General features: G+C 38.2%; 2 protein-coding genes across 2 annotated transcripts in view; one reads left to right on the top strand and one right to left on the bottom strand.

Annotated features, from left to right (window-relative positions):
* The window catches only part of LOC101845903, an 8,028-nt gene extending 6,373 nt beyond the window's left edge, over positions 1–1,655 (bottom strand). The window contains exons 1-2 of the mRNA XM_005091992.3: positions 1,292–1,655; positions 348–618 (exon numbers count right to left, since the gene is read on the bottom strand). Coding sequence (XP_005092049.1) covers positions 348–618; positions 1,292–1,582 — 562 coding nt within the window. The 5' untranslated portion in view covers positions 1,583–1,655. The remainder of the gene's footprint in view (positions 1–347; positions 619–1,291) is intronic.
* A 2,410-nt stretch (positions 1,656–4,065) lies between these two features.
* LOC101846116 (vesicle transport protein USE1) lies at positions 4,066–11,331 on the top strand. The gene is made up of 6 exons (XM_005091993.3): positions 4,066–4,212; positions 7,033–7,082; positions 8,021–8,099; positions 8,429–8,585; positions 9,763–9,935; positions 11,011–11,331. Exons 1-6 carry the CDS (start codon positions 4,099–4,101, stop codon positions 11,182–11,184), a joined length of 747 nt encoding a protein of 248 aa, XP_005092050.1. The 5' UTR covers positions 4,066–4,098; the 3' UTR covers positions 11,185–11,331.
* The last annotated feature ends 8,014 nt before the right edge of the window (positions 11,332–19,345 follow it).

The following is a 19,345-nucleotide window of genomic DNA, read 5'->3' as shown; positions in this document are numbered from 1 at the left end:
ACACACACACACACACACACACACACACACACACACACACACACACAGAAACAATAATATCACAGGCATTTAAAAATACTATAGGTAAGTCGGTTACTTTGTTAGAGTCAAGCTTGTTTACGGTGTAGATGGCCTTGGTTTGAATCCTTAATGGGGGAGTACTCAACGTTCTCTAAATTTGGCTTGGTTTCATCGAAGATGAATGTTAAATAAGGAAGTCCTACTTCTTTTTAGTAATCTTACAGTACAGTACTAAAAGGTGTTAAGACAGAAGATAGACTTTCAAAGAAATCATTTATGTTTTAGAAAATGTAAGATTAAAAATTTCCTTTCACCCTAAACCTTACCATCATGCATGCACCGTGCTCTTTCTACTCTGTTCTTGGTAGTATCAATCCCTGTGAACTTGTACTTGTAGTCAGATATTGGCTTCTCAGCTTTCTCCCTATCCCCTTGAGGGACACTGCTTACTTGAGTTGTCTGGATTTGTTGCAGTGGAGAAAATGTATCTCCCATTTTCGGCTTGAAGAAATGGTTGTGAGTAGTATGGAAAGAGTTGATTTTGCTGGTGTCAGAATCCATCTTAAAGTTTGTATGGCTCAGTTTATTTGCCACGTCCTGTGAAACAAGAAAAAATAAAGACACCATCTTGATTAAAGTTTATATGACTGTCATATTGTTTAACTTTAACTCTTTAGCAAAAGCAGAGGGAAATTTGTTTGTTTTAGTCATATATTGATAATGTAGCCTTTTATTTCCATATTTAACTTCTCATGTACTTTTTCAAGAAAATAAATCAGACTATCGATCCTTACCCATCAACAGAGGAAAAATATGATTAGATCTTGTTGGTATTTCCATTATACATGATGCATGATCTCAATCTCTCCCTCAATCTTTCCGCTAGAATTTCACTGTCATTAACTTATGATCATAATATAGCTGCTCTTGCATCAAAATAGATTTGATTAAAATAGCAAAAAGAATGACAAAACAAATGTTCTGGTACCGGTAATCACCAAAGCCATGATATAATGAAATTGTCTTTCTAAATAGGCCTATAGTAGTAATTGAAAAGTTCTCTAAATGTTTGCATCATCAACATATCATCATGAAAGCTATATTTATGCAAGCTAATTTACTTAAAGTATTAAAGGAATTTCATTTTTGTACATTGTATGTGTGCGTAAAAAGAAAACGCAATGAATTTAAAAATATATACATTTATATATATATATATATATATATATATATATAGCCTACATATCGGTAGTAACTAAATTTCACTTACCAGTAAGACAGGTTTAGGTATCGATTGATACTCAAAAGCTTTTACTGTTTCTGATGCTCTTTCATTGAATCGATCATCTATATGCATCACATCACCTAATCGGGGTGGTTTTGCCAGGTCAGCACGGCCGTATGTCCCATGCTCAGGAAAATCTTTCTTGAAGACACTCTGAAGAGTACTCTTTGTGACAGAGAAGTCATGTCCTATTGAAAAATTGTTTGATCCCAAATGACCTCTGTTGAAATCCTGTTTCCTTGGGACAGCAGCATTTGCCTGTGTCTTTTGAGCCATTTTTGTAAGGTTCTGAAGACTGAAAAAAGACAAAGGATGTTAATTTGAAAAATGTAATTTATTGAAAAAGCATTGGCTACCAAAGCCACTCAAGCAAAGTTTGTACTTGGTTATTGATAAACCTCTTGAGACATGGAACTCTCTCTTGAGATAAAATTCTATATTGTACCAAAATTATTGAAAAATTCAAACTTTGTATTTTGCATGGCAGCTCCTAATTATACTGGTGGTGAATGTATGTACAATATTAATGTTGTCCTCATGTACCAGAAGCAACAATCCATGAATTCTCCTATTCTACACATGCTGGATATGAATTTAACATACTTCTAATGCTATTTATTGTTCTCAGTAAAATTAGATGAAAAGATTAAATAAGATACGGTTTAATGGTTTGATTTTTAAAGTATGCTCGTATGTGGTAAAATATAACTACAACATAGAGGGTGGATCATGCTGACTTTCTCCCATGTCAACCAACATGTCCTGTTACTATTTACTTTTATAACATGTTAATCATTATTATTTATAGCCTTTTGTTTTGACAGAAGACATAAAAGATTATGATAGTGTAAACGTGCTGTACTACGTAATGTCTTAACTTGTCAGTATGTTATTAGTGTTTTAGCGCCTATAAATGGCTGCTTGCATTGTATGCTTCCCAGGAAGTTGAGGTTGTTTCAGAATGCTCTCAGGCCTGCTGGGGTAATAGTATAGATTGTGAAGCAAATAGAGCTTGCTGTTGAGCAGGGATTTGCGCTATACAAATGCTTTCTATTATTATTACATAATTTATGTCTTACATATAATGTGTAACCAAAAAACAGTAATTTACAATTTTTCATCATTATTACCCAACTGAAATTTCCAATGAACAATGCAGATAACAGCAGACATGATGAAACATTCTAACAAAATTTAATTACAATTTCAAATTATCTGCACAATACAATCATCCGGCCTTGCCAAAATAATCCTGTATGGCAGCGTCCAGGGAAAGAGAAGAGGCAGACAAAGAAGAAGTGGGAGGACAACATATCAAGGAATGGCCACAGTCCAGGAACTCAAAGACACACTCAGGAAAGCTGAAGACCAGAAGGAGTGGAGGAAGCTGGTGGCCAAATCTTCAAAAGCGCCTGACGGACATATCCAGTCTATGGGATAGGTGAATTAAGGAGAGGGTGAAGGAATCTGGATAAAAATTATCCTTCTAGACCAACATGTCCTAACACCAGGCACCATGAATAATTTTAAGTTTTAAAATCTAATCAATAAAAAAAGAGCAGATGTACTAGTGATAGCAGGCCTGTTGATAGTGTACTTTACATTCGATATTCTTTGACTGCTTTGCCATTGCCAAGCTTCAGATCTGAAGCAAATGCATGAGGTTAGTTAAACCCTCTGCAACAGATATCTTTGATGAGGTGAAATGAAATTGAGTTAACTCTTTTATTTTTCTTTAATGGATGGCTCTTTTTCCATTTCTTTTTTTGTTTTTTTGTTTTGGAAGTAAGAAGGAGCCTTGAGTAACAGTGGAAAGAGTAGGGGCCCAGAAGAGGGGGAGAAAAGTAACATGTATGAAAGCAGGTGGCAGAACTGAGAACGTATGATCAGTGAGCAGGAAAAGGGGTGAAAAAGAGAAAATTTTAGGAAAATTTTCTGTCACTTTCAGGTTTTTGAATGCAAAGAAAACACCATATGTCTAGACCATGAGAGCCCCCTCTTCTTCCATTAGGCCTACAATAAAAAATGATGTAAAATAGCCTTTTATATAAAATTCTCCCATTGTTGCTAAGCTAATCATAATATTATATCAGCCGGGGAGATTTGTGCTACCCATGTTGCCTTTAAGAATAATTCTCACATATAACTATACCAGTATGATAAATATCTTAATTCTAAGGTGTTTGGTTTAGATAGCAGAGAGGTGTGTGCATCTACTCCGCAGGAGCAGTATATTTTTTTTTCCCCATAATAATGGAAGTGAATGGCTCTTTCTAAATTGTAGACACGTTTCAAAACGTATTATTTATAACAAATCTAGCAGATTGAACAGTCTGGGGAAAAAATTTACAATTTCGATCAACTATAGAATCTAGATCTAGATCTAGATTTAGAGATTAGATTCTAGATCTAGATCTAGAATTTAATCTGTATAATATTTTTTTTATTATTAACAAACAAAAACACATTTGACGTGCTTGACTCTTGACAGACTTCGTGAGAAACTTGACTTAATCTAGTAACTCAAACAAAATTCCCGCCCAGCACTTAAGCTCCACCTTCTCCGGTGAAAATCGGTATTTAATTCTCCCCCCGAATCCTTTACACTTTCTTCCGATTAAAAATATTGACACTTGCCTTTGAATCCACCCCTTTACATTATTCACTCAGCCGATCCGTTGTTTACATAGTTGTCTCTGACAACGAAAACAGGAAAAGGATCTTGGTGCCTGAAGGTTATAAAAAGTCGATTGTGGAGCTCTTCTTTTTGTGAGAGTAATTTACCACTTACGATGAAAACAATCATGGCTGGAGGTACACGTAATGAAATAAATTTCAACAGGCTTCTGCAGCAATGCCGGGCCATGGCAGAAGATAAAGAAAACAGAGACTGGCGTTTTGAAAAGGTGTAACACATAGTAAACTTGTATTGTTTTTAACTTTCAATCATCGTAATCAGTAATCTGTGTAGGCCCAATGCATGGACTTCCCGACGCCGTCGGTGCCAGTGCGTCAAGTTGGTTGCGCTAGCCCATCCAGATATAGGCGCGCTTTTTCGGTAGTTCCCACCCCGCAATTTTATTCACGGGTTTGGATCACAAGAGTAGGGGGGTTTCAGGGGGGCATGCCCCCCTGAATTTTACCATAATTTAATGTTTAGCAGTTGTTAGGTTTGATATCTTAGCTCACCGCGAATCAAACGTGTATAGATCTAGATTAGATCTAGATGTAGGTCAGGCTCAAATAAGGGGGGTGGGAACTACCGAAAAAGCACCCAGATATAGATCTAGGCTACATCGTCATCAGGATGACCAGGCACGCATCTTCCAGTGCCCTTTGTCTTTGAATTGGCACAATTTGTTCGGTTTGGTAGGCGGGGGCTAACCAGATTAAAGGTGCAAAGTAACCATCGTGGCTTAAACCAATCTCCGGACTGGCGGCCTCTAAAACAAACATGTTTGTTTTCATTTTCAGGCCATGGGAGGACCTCCTCCTCCGTAACGAGCAACCGCTATGACACTATGATGAGGCAGATTAGAATAGAGGGTTAGGGATAGGGTTGGGTCTCTTCTTTATTGTGTTTGTTAGGGTCATCACTCGTTATGGAAGTTCTTCCCAGGCCATGAGTATACTGTCTTCAAAACCTAATTATAATAATAATAATAATAATAATAATATATGTGTAGGAAATGAGTATCAGGACATTTGTCTCAATTGACAATCTCTTCGAGATTTGCACATTTGGTAAATTTTTACTTTCACTCCCGCTAACAGATGCACTGTTTCAGGGGTCAAACTGCTGTACTGTTTGCTGCAGATCACACATAAAGCCACTAAAACTGTCGCAAATGAATTATTTTCAAGACAATTTCAAATCTAACTGTAAAATATCAAATTATGGGTGTAAAAACAGGGGGGCCCCCCAGATTTTCTTTTACCCCAGTGGGGCAGGCCCCCCTGGAACCCCCCGATTGGTCCAAAGCATGTCTATCTCGGTTAAAAACAATCAAATATTTCAAAAACCATTAATTTGCGACGGAAATGAAGTTGATATTTCGTGTTCAGCGCATCAATATTTAGTAGAAAATAGACAACTGGTAGCTGAGTGTGAGACGGGAGGGAAAGTAAAAAAATACCCACATATTTTATATTGAATATTTACCGGATTTAGGTAGAAATAGATGTGGATGATTGCTGTGATATCTATTCTATGCACATAAACAATACTAAACCACACTTAGATCTAGTTAAACTTGTAGACAACATTAAAATTGTCCAATGTTATCTCACTTGAGATGTTTCACGCAGCATTTTCGAACACCAATATTTTCCCGAGAAGAGGTTCACGCACCCACTGCGAGCACAAGTTTTGCCTTTTTTCCTCTGCAAAATATGCGAGCAAACACTGCGTGAACCGTCTCTTACGGCGCAGCCGACCTTTGTTTCGTTTCGTGCTAAGTTTTACCGGAATTGGCTGGAAACTTTTTGAGTTTTGAGTTATTGACCCGGAATGGAACTTATTCGTCACACTGAGGCCCTACTTTCGTTTCTCTGACATGTCTGTTCTCGCAAAACTTTGTCAGTACAATGACAGCACGTTTAGGTTTAGTAAGAGTTTTACAGCACATGTAACGCAATAAGATCAATAAGTGGCGAAGATAAAGTGTTACAAGAGAGTAACAAACACTAAAAAAGAAAGAGGAGAGATCAGGACGAGAGTTGTTTGATAGGAAAGAAGGAGCAAACCATACCAGAGCATCCGCCAACCAGCCACTTGGCAGCACGAAAAAGCAAATATTTTTCTGGTCAGAAAATTCTGATAATTACGATATATTTTAGACCATAGGGATCCTGATTTCAATATAATGAGCGTCAAAGCACAATGTATGATACTTGAAGCACTGATTTTGATAGAGAGTGTTCTAGATCTAGACAAGGCTTTAAATGCAAAATTCCGCTTTGTCTGGTGCCCTGTTTTTTTTCACACTGAAGTTGATTAGACAGCTAATAAGGATTACCATTGATTACCTGCCTATTCATGACATGAGTTTGGACTTTTTATTCATTTTGAAACACAAAACACAATAAAAGGCACACACAAGTTTAATTTTCGGGGGGTTTGATCTTTTTTTTTTACCCAAGACACTACGTTAAAACATTTTGGCGAGTAGCAAATTTTAGTACATTTTCAAAAAGGCTCCTTTAAAATAAAAAATTCTAAAGAATGATAAAAGATATTGCTTTTCTGTTTTTTTGTGTCATATTGGGCATGTTTAGATCTGTTATGTGTGTAGAAATGGTGGCTGTATGTCTTTGGGAAGGATGTTGTTTAAAATGTTGAAATACTCCCAAAAATGCCAGTCTTCAGCGCATGTAAACCCGAAAAAGGCCCAGTCTCCAGTGAGTTAAAAGCAGACCCATTCCAAGTTTCAGATCTTACTTTTTTTATTCTCTTATCATCCCTTGACTCTTTACTTTCCTTTTATACCATCATCTCCCCACAAAATGGGACACTATCATGCATCATGATAGGCCTTTCATGGTTTAATGGTGTTGGCGCATACAGTGTATACAGAAAAGCAGTGGAATGGTACAGCAGGCACCTGACTGACTATGCTTACTTTACTTCTGTAGTATTTTCTCTCGTCTGTGATAACAACATCATGGTTTTGCATATCACTTACTAGAGTTATTCATCTAATACTTTTCAATTTTTTTTTCTCCAGTATATCGGAGCCCTCCAAAATTACCTGACAGAACTGAAAAAGTCCCCAAGGTAACATACTCTTCAAAATAGAAGAAACATTGTCTTTGTATCCACATTTTGAAGACTTTCCTTTTTGTACTCTATGATTTTTTAAAAAGAGATGTCATGAATGTTCAAATCATAATAAAGATATCTTTAACCAAGTACACTCTTGCTTGTCTTTTTATGTTGTTCCTTTTCTGGTAATCTTGTGAAGACTTTCAGGAAGGTGTTTAAATTGCATCTTTCAATTTTAATGATTTTGAAATATATTGAAAATTTGCCATCACAAGGCTCAAATAGTAAAAACCCTTGCCATCAAAGGCAAAGGCATTTGCGGAAAATCCATAGAAACTGGGTGGCAAACATCGCCGTTCGGCAAGATGTGATGGCAAAGTGTTAAAGGCTGCTTGAAATAACTTTTTAAGTTGCTTCATGAACCTTGGAATTACAGGGCCGGGATGTTGACCACCACAGTAATTACTTACCCCCACCCTCCTCCAGTAAATGGTTTTAAAACTCATTCAGTGTGCTACGGACGAGAATACTCATGAAACCTGGGTCCCTCCCACTTTCTAGGGACGAGTATTCTCGCATTCTGCCTCACTATCTTTATGGAAAGAATTACTCTGTCTACTCCATACCAAGTTATTTTACTAATCGTGATGCTTTTTCGGAAAGGTCAAGGAGACTTTTTTCTGCTCGAACAGCCATTGAGCCCGGCATTTTTTATTTATTTTTGTGGGTAGACCTAATTTCATATTGCCACAACAAAATGCCCAGTATATGAGGGGAGTTCACTGTTGAAGCACTCAGCACTGAATGAGTTAAAGGTTCATGGCTATTAAAAAAACAATCAGGGATACAAGTAAAAGACATTTTTGGTTCCTGTCTTTGGATTTAACCACATTATATTCTGAAATTTTAATTTAACAGAAATAAGTTCTTCTTTTTCTTGTACCTGACAGCAAAACAACCCAAGAGACACTGCTAGAGTACCAGAAGCAAGTGGATCTGCTGAAAGGCTTAGCTGAGGCAGAAAAAAAGGTGATTTTCATTGTGATGTAGACTTCACGTTTGTGGAATATGATTACTGATTGAAGATAAATGTGTGGTAACTTTTCACTTTTTGCCCTGTTTAGATCCAAACTGTGTAGGCTAAAAATTTGTATTAGAAAATCATTCTCATACAATTCTAATTGGCCTTTTTGCGACTTTGTATGGTAACCCTAGAGACTAAAGTCTATTTATTGCAAAGACTGATGAGATCCTATGCTTTTTTAGGGAGTGGTGGGGGGGATTTTTAAATGTTTAAGTTCTGTGTTTTTATTCATGCTTTCAACAGTGTTAGCATTTTAAAATACTTTTCAATACAGCCATGTGTCGCAGAGAGAGCTCTAATTACGGAGCGATTGCGTCCCGTCAGCTCAAATGTCAACAGTGCTCCCTCGAGGCAGCTTCAGGCCAAAGCAAAGGCGAAGTGTGAGGAGGATGTTAGAGCAGAACTGCTGGGAACAAACAAATCACAAGAAGGTATTGTTTATGAAAATTGATATTCAAGCAACATGAATTCAAATTTGTGATGGGTTTCTATTTTACATAAATTTTATAAGTTTCCTTTCGAGTAAGCTTCCTTTCAACAGTTCAAATGTTCTCAAATTTGAATAGCAGATTTTTGTTTTAGGCAAGTTACATAATTACAGACATGCGGGTCATGAAGCTCAAAATCAAATGTGATAGCTATGTTTGTCTAAGTTATAATTTCTTCACTTTCTGAGATGTTTCAGAAATCGACATCTGTACAGAGGGTGAATAAAAAGCAAAGCTCGTCCTATTGGACACAGGGAATACACTATCATGAGTATATCTCAGCTATTCATGGTCCATGGGTTACAGTATGGAAGTATCCTTTACATAGGTGCAATCATAAAGTGTATGTTGAAAATATATGTACTTGCTGGGACTGTCCTTTCTTTTAAATTTGGGCAGAGGTCAGCCTGTTTCACTAATGTCAAGAATCATGCTCCGCTCAGTTGTCTCAGATAGTGCACACTCATCTACATTATGTGGAGCATTATGTTTTAGAACACTGCACAAATTGAAGAAACCACTAATATCACGTAAAAGTCTGTATTTCCTGGTCTTTTGATATTATTTATTGCGACTGTGAGAGCAAAGAGAATGTAATGACAAGTTATTTAATATTAAGTGGTTGTTTAAGTCAGTGGTAGAGACTAAATAATAGACTGCTTTTTGTCTCAAGAACGTACTAAAGTGCGTAATATTAGATTCATCCATACTTTGTCTCTCCTGTTTTAAAAAAAAAAAAAAATTGTTTTGTCCCCCTACTACTTTTTAGGACTGTAAACATTTTGAGTGGGTGGTTGGCGGGTGCTCTTTCCTATCAAACATCTATCGTCCTTATCTCCCCTTCTTCTTTTTTATGTTTATTACTCTCTTGTAACACATTTAATCGTCTGCCGCTCCTTTGACCTTATGCAGTTACGAGCGCCATAGAACTTCTACTAAAAGTAAGAAAAACATTTTGATGACTCACGCTCTTTGTGAAGCTGTTTGCCAAGCTTTCTCTATGCTCATTTTTTCCCCAGTTTTTCTAAGACAGTGACAGTGGGATACTGGGGGTTCTGAGACATTCATGTAAGAGCTAAATTTGCTATTTTAAGTTTGTTTCATTCTATTGAAATACCAGGTGGTGACGGCTTGCGGCATCGCGGCAAGGGGCAGGAGGAAGAAGATATCAACACTATACTACAGCACCACCATAAGCTGCAGGAGAAACTGGCTGAAGATATGCTCATGCACACTCGGGCACTCAAACAGAACATGACAGAAGCTAACCGGGTCGTTAGGGATGATACCAAGGTAAAACTTTAAATAATGTGATGGATTTTTGTGGACTTTTGTTTCTAAGGACTATAATTGTACAGCTTGTCAAACTGAGTTGTTTCTGAATGAAAGAAATTAGTTTTTTACAGCATATAAAAGCCACTGTCTTTTCCCCAAAAAGAGGGAACTTTCGAATTATCTACAGATACAGTCCATATATTTATCTATGTCTGATGAGCTGATTTTGTATTCTACGAGGTTATTTTTCCTTTTCTTTCTTCCACCTGGGCCTCCCCCGACCCCCCTTTTTTTGGTCTATAATAACAACAGTTTAAGTCAGTTTGAACAAAAACAAGTCTGATACCTCCAAAGTCACTGTTTCTCTTCACCTTTCTTTCAAATGAAAGTGATGCTATTTTTCTAGGGTATCATTTGTCTTCCTTCTTTTTTTGTTGTTGTTGTTTACTCTGACATATGTGGTGTAATAGTCAAGCTATTCACCATGGCATTTTGAAGATGTGGGAGAAAAATTTTTTTTGGTGGATCTCCATCTGTTTGCTTGGACATTTATCCCTGTCAGCCTGGATCGGTCCTACGGGGTAGAAGCATCCCTCCGTGTAAATGGTCAAAATGGGGTTGATAGGGGGGGTAAAATATTTACAATTACTATTAGTCTGACCACTGGGCTAACTTCCCCTTCCTCAGGATGACCTCTTCATAAACCCTTTTTACTCTCTAATTTGGTAAAAATGTATTGAAAACCAGAGGAATTACCAACAATGATTGTTTCTAGTTTTTTTGGTGTCGAATACAAACTACTGTAGAAGGCACCGGAAGAAAAAGAGTATCTCAAAATCAGAAAAGAAAATGTGTTATAAATGCAGTACCGTCGCACTTTAAATAAATTTGAAATGTGTGTGTTTGTTTGTGCGCATGCATTCAATTCATACATAGTGTATTCCACTTTATGCCTAGCGACCTGACAAGGCAGCTGAGTGGTCCTTCCTTTTTTTGTCAGTCTCTTGCTTCCATCTGAATTTTCCAATTTGTTTGGGGGTTTTGTGTCAATTCAGTTCTCTGAAACTCAAACGGACAACGTCTATTTCACCAGAAACTCTCGGACAGCACACGTCTGGCAGACACCAACCTGAGCAAACTGAAGGTGGAGAGTGAACGTCTAGAGGCGCATACGAAGACCTGCTCCTGGTGGATCTGGCTCATGCTTGTCATCGTCATCATTACCTTTATCTCTATGGTGCTCTTCATGAGGCTTTTCTCAAAATGACCTTTGCCCTTTTGATGTATTTTAATAATGTGGTTGTTTTATATTTCTTGTTGCTTGTTACTCATCCTCGGTGAGTGGTTGGCGGGTGCTCTGGTGTGGTTTGCTTCTTCTTTCCTATGAAACATCTATCATCCTTATCTACCCTTCTTCTTTTTTATGTTTGTTACTCTCTTGTAACACCTCTAATCTTCTGGCGCTCATATGACCTTATGCAGTTGTGAGCACTGTAAAACCTCTATTAAAACTAAAACTGAACTCATCCTCAGGATGCAGGGCATATCGTCAGGACATTTTACTTCTCTTGATTTTTTCAATTAAGTTGTCATGATTTATTGATGCAAAATAATATGTGTCTATTGTGAGAGCTGATTTTTAAGATTGTGCTTAGGTCAAATGCCTTAAGATTGGAGTTTTCAAATTTTGTTCTCTAAGCTGATAGCGAATTGCAATGACAATAAGCTCTGATGATGTGATCTGCTCCACCTTCTTTGCTCTCTTTTGAGTGGCTGATGGGTGCTCTTGTGTTAGTCATCTATTCCATATCCTACTTCTTTTTAGTTTTGTTTGTGTTCTTATTTGTTTCAGGTGAAATGTCACAATTATGTTGAGTGTCGCGTGGTAATTCATACCTCATCAGCCCCCCAACACCATAAGAAGACTTTATTTGAATGTAACTGATAACTTGCCCTTTATTCTTCAGTTGGGAATGTGAAAGAGCTCTATAGAAGAGAATACAACTTATTGTTTCCTTTTAAACTTTACAAGCTCTGTTGATAATGTGATTGATGACTGTAATGTTTATCTTATATATAATATATATGAACTTGTTTGCATTTTATGATAACTTGTGAAGAGATGGCACTTGTGTTCCTGTAGGATGACTGAAAAAAATTCTCAGTCCTCCATTTTTATCTTTCATCTTGCTTTTTGTTGGCACCGAGTGCCCATGTTGAAATGGCTTTTAAGTTATAGGTCCCGTCATAGAAACAATGAAGTGGTATATCAACAAAATAAACTGTGAGCATGTTTGATGAGACTTCCTTTGTTTCTATATTTTTTGTGTGATACTGTTAATGCTTTACTTAGTCTTTTAGTGTTCTGTCTTTATTGACAGCAGTATGTTTGGATGATACTTTTGTCTTGGACACAGAAAATTCTGTGTAAGGTGATATCAAAAGGAACATTACATTTTATAATGACATTCCAAATTTAGTGTTTCCTGTTGGCAACAGGGTAACACAAAGATTTTTTGCACCTTCTCATGCAAAGGAAGTTTTAAAATTTGTACAGCCCAAAATTTGGGAAAATCTCCTGCCTCAAGGCGGACTTGTGAATTCCTGTCAGTAACAGATATGTTTTGTGCAAACTTGAGACCAAGGTATTGGGAGTTAAAAAATCGAGAGTAAAAAAGAATAAAAATGTAAAATTTTACGTCAATGAATTCTGTTGCTTAATACCAAACCTGTCTATCTTTGTTTGACATTTTGCACCCCCACACTCCCCCCCCCCTCTCTCTCTCTCTCTCTCTCTCTCTCTCTCTCTGTCTCTCTCTCTGTCTCTCTCTCTATCTCTATCTCTCTCTCTCTCTCTCTCTCTCTCTCTCTCTCTCTCTCTCTCTCTCTCTCTCTCTCTCCCTCCCTCCCTCCCTCCCTCCCTCCCTATCTATTTCTTTCTTCCTCTCTCCTGCTCCCTCGCTCGCCCTCTCTTTTTCTTCCCCTTTCTTCTTTATTTTTCTCCCATCGTTTACGCCACATCACAGGTTTTCATCTCTGCCTTTTCTTCTTCAAAACAATGTAAACAGCCCCATTTGCCACAGCAAAATCTGCACCACTGTTTGGACATGTGAAGGCGATGCCTATAGGCAGCCTTCAGGTGCCCCCCTCAAGACAAAGTCTCAAGTAAAACCTACATAGTTGATTGCCAGCTTAAAGAATTCTTCATGCCTGAACCTGAAGTCTGTAATGCATGTACAAATGACGTCTAAAATCGTCAGTTAACGTTACAAAATACTTTACAATGGGAACAAACTGAAAAATAATGTTACAGCAGTATTGAAAAACAATGTGGTTTATAGAATCTAGTCATTTAATGAATAATTTGTTTAGATCCATCAGAAGTCATTTTGCTTTTGTGTGCATTCTGTTATTCTATTTGAGAGGAAACGAATAGGTTTAAGGGTGTAGATTTTTTCATTGCACATAGTTTAATTGGATAATCAAGACATAACAGGTGCAAACCTTTTCTATCAAAGATTTTCCGCTGAGTAAATGCCAATAGCTGTACCACAATCATAATGCGTGTGGGGGTTACGGTCTGGCTGATAGGCCTCCAGCTTGGGATGAATGGCAGAATGTCTTTCAAGGGAAGCAATCTTAAGAATATCATCAGGTTTTGTCTAAAATACTGATTGTCTCCTTTGAATTACTATGTAATAAAATTAATCATCATGTTGTCAATTATGTCCTATTTTTTCGTTTCATCATCTTGTGCTTTCCTTATTGACGAAACCCTTGTCACCATTTGTCACTGGGACCACTGTTGAACATTATTTGTGTTGCAGGTGAAGGTAAAATGCCTTCGTAATATTTACGCACTCTTCCAGAATATAGACGGGATCCAAAATCTACTAGTACCGGTAGATCAAATTAATTGTTTCTCTAAAAGCTGTGAAATCACCAAAGACCTGACACAACGGTTTCGACAGAAGATGGCAATTTCTGCAAACGGGATAGAGATTACTGAACATCACTAAGGCGATGACCCTTGTAATAATTACAATAATAATAGGTTATAGCGTAGTATGACCTACCTTTAATAGAGGCCCAGAACCTTAAAAACAACGCACAATTCTAAAATTGTGTCGGAAATCTTTTTTTTTTTTAAACCTCAACTGCCAAATGGCCTCTCAACTAGACCAGTTTTATTTCTGACTCAAGCAATTACGGGAACAATTTCAAAATGGCACAAATGAGGAAGGGAAAATTAGATGGGTAGTCTTTCTTTGATATAAATGGATGTCTGTGGGCTTCATCAGCATTCTCGTGCCTTTCTTTTGTTTCATTTTTCTCTTCCTTAATTGTGATATATTCTTTTTTTTAATCATTTTGTGTTATTTCATTATATTCTTTTTGTGTCCATTTTAAAAGGATAAGTTCCTTATTTAGATTTCTCTTAATCATAATCTTTTTGCTCTTTCATTGTTTTATTTTACTTTTGTCTGCCTATGCTATGATGGTTTGGCACTTTGCAGAAGACCCGAGTTCGAGTCCCGTCTTGAGAGAACTTTTTTCAAGTATTTCAATATAAAATAAAGTATCCATTTCAGTCCAGGCTGGCCCTGACAGGCTCCTAGTATTTTATATTGTATCGATGGAGGTGTAAAAAATAATCTGCATAATTTTCACAAGCCCTACCTTTATTTTTGCATACATTTTTTTAACGTGCTTATCTCCTAAAATCGTTAAAGAAAGTCCCATTCACTCTACACTTAGCCGTACCACTCGGATCTACTTTCTTGAACCAGTTCCACACCTCTTTTTCTTTGTTCATGTAACTCTTATCGCATATCGACCTGACTGGAGCGAGAAAAGTCGCACACAGGAAAAGGAAAATAAGCAGTGGAGCCATTGATCTACTTGGCTTCTTGTCTTTTGGGGGCGTTTGTTCTCTGGGGAAAGGACGAAATGTAGAAATAGAGGTGATCAAATCAAATACTATTAAGTATTTAAGTTCGTTTTAGCGCCATAGGCATGGAGGGAGGTACCGGTACAAAATTATGTAAAGGCAAGAATATGCTAACAAGAGGAGAGGTACTTTCACACAAATAAGAAACATTATGACAATAAGGAACTATAGGGACAAGAACCAAGATAAGTATTTGCAGTGTTAGGACGAAAACAAGGAAACTTAACAACGAAAAAGGAAAAAAAAAGGAAAAATGAAAGAAAAAAATAACAGGCATCTGTCAAGGCATGTAACGTCAATAGTTCTTTAAGAAATATGTTTATTTTCTTAAATTACGGACATGACAGCATACGGAATGAACAAGTGTAGTGAAGTAATAAACACATACCAAACCTGAAAACGCATCGTCAGAAAAAGACAATTGACATGTAGTTCTTTCACGATTTCGTCTTGGAGAAGAGAGCTTTACGGCTGCTTCATTAGGAAAAGCAATTACCTGGAGTATCAAATGATTCAGATCAACAAGCATTAATACTTAATTCTACTGTACTTGACACACACACACACACACACACACACACACACACACACACACACACACACACACACACACACACACACACACACACACATACATACAAACACACACAAAGATAAATATAGATAGAGATAAACAGATAGATAGAGAGAAACATATAGATAGAGAGAAACAGATAGAGAGAGAGAGAGACCTTTGATTGTCTTGCTTGTTTTGGACTGATGAGTAAGCTGCATGATTTCACACATTGCTGCAATCGGTAAATTTCATCTCTTGCCCTTCATTATTTCAGTGGTTTGTCTTTAATCACAAATATTGATGAGGATTTATTTTCAAAGGAACTTGTTTATTTACTGTTATTTATAAGTGAAATACAATATCAATTTGTGTAAAGAAGAATGTAGCCGGACCTAATACAACTGGGGTGATGTGCATTACGGTTTATTTGTTGTTCTGTTATTCTGCATCCCAAGGGCGAGGTATGGATGTTGAAACTTATTTGTGGGGGTGCTTTTTTTTATACTCTGAGCGTTGACCTCAAAGGACCCCAGTTTGTAATCCGAGAGGGGGAAATTCTTATCGAGTAACTCGATTTCCCTGCTGGGGTGTTATATCCCTCTCATTTCAGGTTGCCCTTTCAGAGAAGGTCAAACCCCGCCTCCAAAATGATATAAATTGTGGCGATGGGGGAGTAAAAACGCACAGTGTAAAAGTCCTTGGGGGTGCTGGGTCCATCTGTTGATGGGTGCATCTTGTCCCATTAATCATTTCTCGTCCTTTTCTTAAATTGGTGCTTCTGGAGATCATACTATGACCTAGTATTGCTCTCAAATACGTGGGGCGTAGAACTACTCATGCTTACCATCTATTTTCATGATCTCTCCTACTTTTTCTTTACTTGTTACTCTCTAGAAACATCTCTCATTTTCTGAACTTTAAAGGACCTATATGTGTTGCAATTGTCATTAAACTTTTACTAAAGCTTAAAACTAATTATGCTTTTATTGTTGTTGTTGTTTGTTTGTTTTTTCAAACATTAACCGACTCCGCAACTCCCATCAGTAATCACGTAAGTGAGAAGCTGAATTCTAGTTTCAATTTTTTTAAAATGAAAAGTTCAATATGTGCACATATTATATTTAATTAGGTATGGCAGAGCAGCGCGCTGTTTGGTTCCAACGCCCGGGGGTATATTCTTGTTCCCCCCAGACGATGCACAGCCTCATTAGCGTCTCGCTCAACCCGCTACAAGAAGCGCTCTCAGATTGGATGCGGTCGATTTACCCGAGCAGTCACGCCCCCACCCCATGCCCGAGAGAAAGAAACCGAGAACAGAAAGCTTGAGGGGAAATCATAATCATAAACATGACACTGAGCGGCCGCTTGAGGAGATGTCCAACTTTGCACCAGCAGCAGCAGATGCTCCCCGGGTCTCCGAGCTTTTGGCCCAGGAAAAAAGTGTCAAAGGGAACACTCCCAGGTGTAGAGGCATCTTCCGATGTTCTATTTTCACACCGCGTCCCCCTGCGGTGCTGAAGGTGTCGGCAGGACGAGGCCTCCGGGTACCCGCGTAGAGCTTGTTTGTGTCTTTTATGTGGGGCCAACACTAGTGGTAGCCGGCGACAAGGGCACACAATGATCCTACAGAAAACGGCTCAGCATGGGCCCTATTCTAGCTGCAAATTCCGCTACAATAGGATTTGTTTGCCACGAGCTCAGAAGGCAAGTGAAGATGATTGTTACTAGTCTTCAAAAAAAAGGCCTTGTGCTTGCAGCAGCAGTTCATGGCGGCACATTCAATCGGTTTCCCCAATTCTAAATGTATGTTTGCGTTCAGACACGAGTGAGTGTGCCGATACACGACTTACAAGCAGTGCAACTGAGAATGCGTGTCGTCTTCAGAAATTTATGTTTGAATTTGAATTAAAGAGAAGCACAACAACAGCATAATAAAGGCCATTTAGTGCGCGTGTATATGGCGGGTGGGGGGAATGGGATGAGGATGTTGCGAGGATTGGAAAACTACACAGAAAAAGGAATGTTCCTTCATCTTGGGCGCCTGAAAAGTTGTACAAATGTGAGACAGGCAATTTGAGATTGTGGGGTGGCACAATCAATGCGCCGTACTTGTCGATACGATTACAAAGCTTAGTACAAAAGTGTCAGATTTGTCTTTATCAATAGAAAAGTGGATGAAAAGAAGAGATTCATCGCGTGAAGCACAGGAGGTGCGAACCAAATCAAGGGATAGAAGGAAGAAAAAAAAGGGGGGTGGGGTGAGTGGCGGTAGGGGGTTACAGGTTTAAGGAAAAAGTAGACAGACAAATTCTAAACTGTTTTTAATAATCTGTATTATTCTTAATCTCTGCCTTGGTCGGGAATTTTGTCAAAGCCCTAGGACACGCAAACGATCGGAAAAACAAAACAAGGCAAACGAATCACTACACGTAGAAAGCGTCAATATAATAAATATCACGCCAAAGTAAAATAACAAGACAAGCATAATTCATTGATTCCCTGCTTACCCTAATTCACTATAACGTACATTTAATGTAAGGTCTTACTGTACTATCCCATTGTTCGGTACATTAAACGTTACTTGATTTTGTTAAAGTGCAACAAATCAATGTTGTTTGAAATAAAACGTGAGGAAAAAGTGTGTTACGATGATGTATTCAGTTAATTTACAGGTACAGGTAGGCCTACGCCGTTTAGGGTCTATATTATATTATGTAATCGACAGGCATTGAGTATAGTGACAGATAGGCACTGATATGAGTATACTGTGTGCTTTGGTTTAAAAAATACAATATCGAAAGTATGAGTTGGTCATTGTTCGGTTTTGTTTATTTCTTTTTGCATTTGTTTCTCTTTGTTCTATCCAGAAAATATAGACCTGGTTTTTGTTCTTGTATGCTCATGTGGCTGAGACAGCAGCTTATAGTTTGCCAGCTTGGGTTTGCATGATTCAGATAGTAAAGGTCTAATGAAATGAATATTCATTAAGAGTGTGTACACGTGTCAAGACGATATCTCGGTTTTTGTACATGTTGGGCTTCATCACCTGAATGAGAGTGGTAGTTATTCCCGTGGGTTCAGAATTTTGTTGTAAAGTCATGATGTGTGTGTGTGTGTGTGTGTGTGTGTGTGTGTGAGAGAGAGAGAGAGAGAGAGAGAGAGAGAGAGAGAGAGAGAGAGAGAGCGCGTATGTATTAGTGTATATTATTATGTGAGTGTGTGTTTGTATATGTGTGTGTGTGTGTGTGTGTGTGTGTGTGTGTGTATGTGTATATTATGCGTGTGTGCATGTGCGTGCGTGCGTGCATGCTCCCATGCGTGCCTACGTTAGTGTGTGTGGCACCAGCAACAAATCCCCCTTTCCCCGTCCAGTCCAGCTGTCCTCGTCAACATCCAGGGGACACTGCAAATCGAGGGACCGTCGAGTCGAGAGAGTCGTCAGCTTCCCGCTGTGTCCGTGCCACGAGGGGGCCACCGCGGCCATCAGATCACTCACTTCTGTCCCAGGCTGAAGGGCCGTTGTGTTCCGCCCCCAGCTATCCTTCTTCTACCATTTTCTCTTATTCTCGTATCTAGGAGAGAAGGAATAGGGGGGAATGAATCCAAAGTATTCTTTCTAACCTTCTTTGTCGGCAGAGTGATACCCGAAACTCCACAGGAGTTGCCTCCCCTGGGGCTAACAGTTTGGGCCTTGTTGTGTTGAGTGGAGATTGTAAAACAGCAACTCTGGCTGCATGCCAGTTGTCCAGAAAAATTAAACAGTGATAGGGTAAATGCGTTTCATAGTGTCAGTTTGACTTGGTAGAGGTACCTACCTACATATATTTACAGCATGCTGACTTCAGAAGAAAAGTTTTCTAGTTTTACTTTTTTTAAATAGTGACTTTTTTCTTTCTTTCACTCTCTCTCTCTCTCTCTCCT

The sequence above is a fragment of the Aplysia californica genome, unplaced genomic scaffold (assembly GCF_000002075.1).
Source record: "Aplysia californica isolate F4 #8 unplaced genomic scaffold, AplCal3.0 scaffold00039, whole genome shotgun sequence".
Lineage (NCBI taxonomy): Eukaryota > Metazoa > Mollusca > Gastropoda > Aplysiida > Aplysiidae > Aplysia > Aplysia californica.
This window is presented reverse-complemented; position numbering and strand designations above follow the sequence as displayed.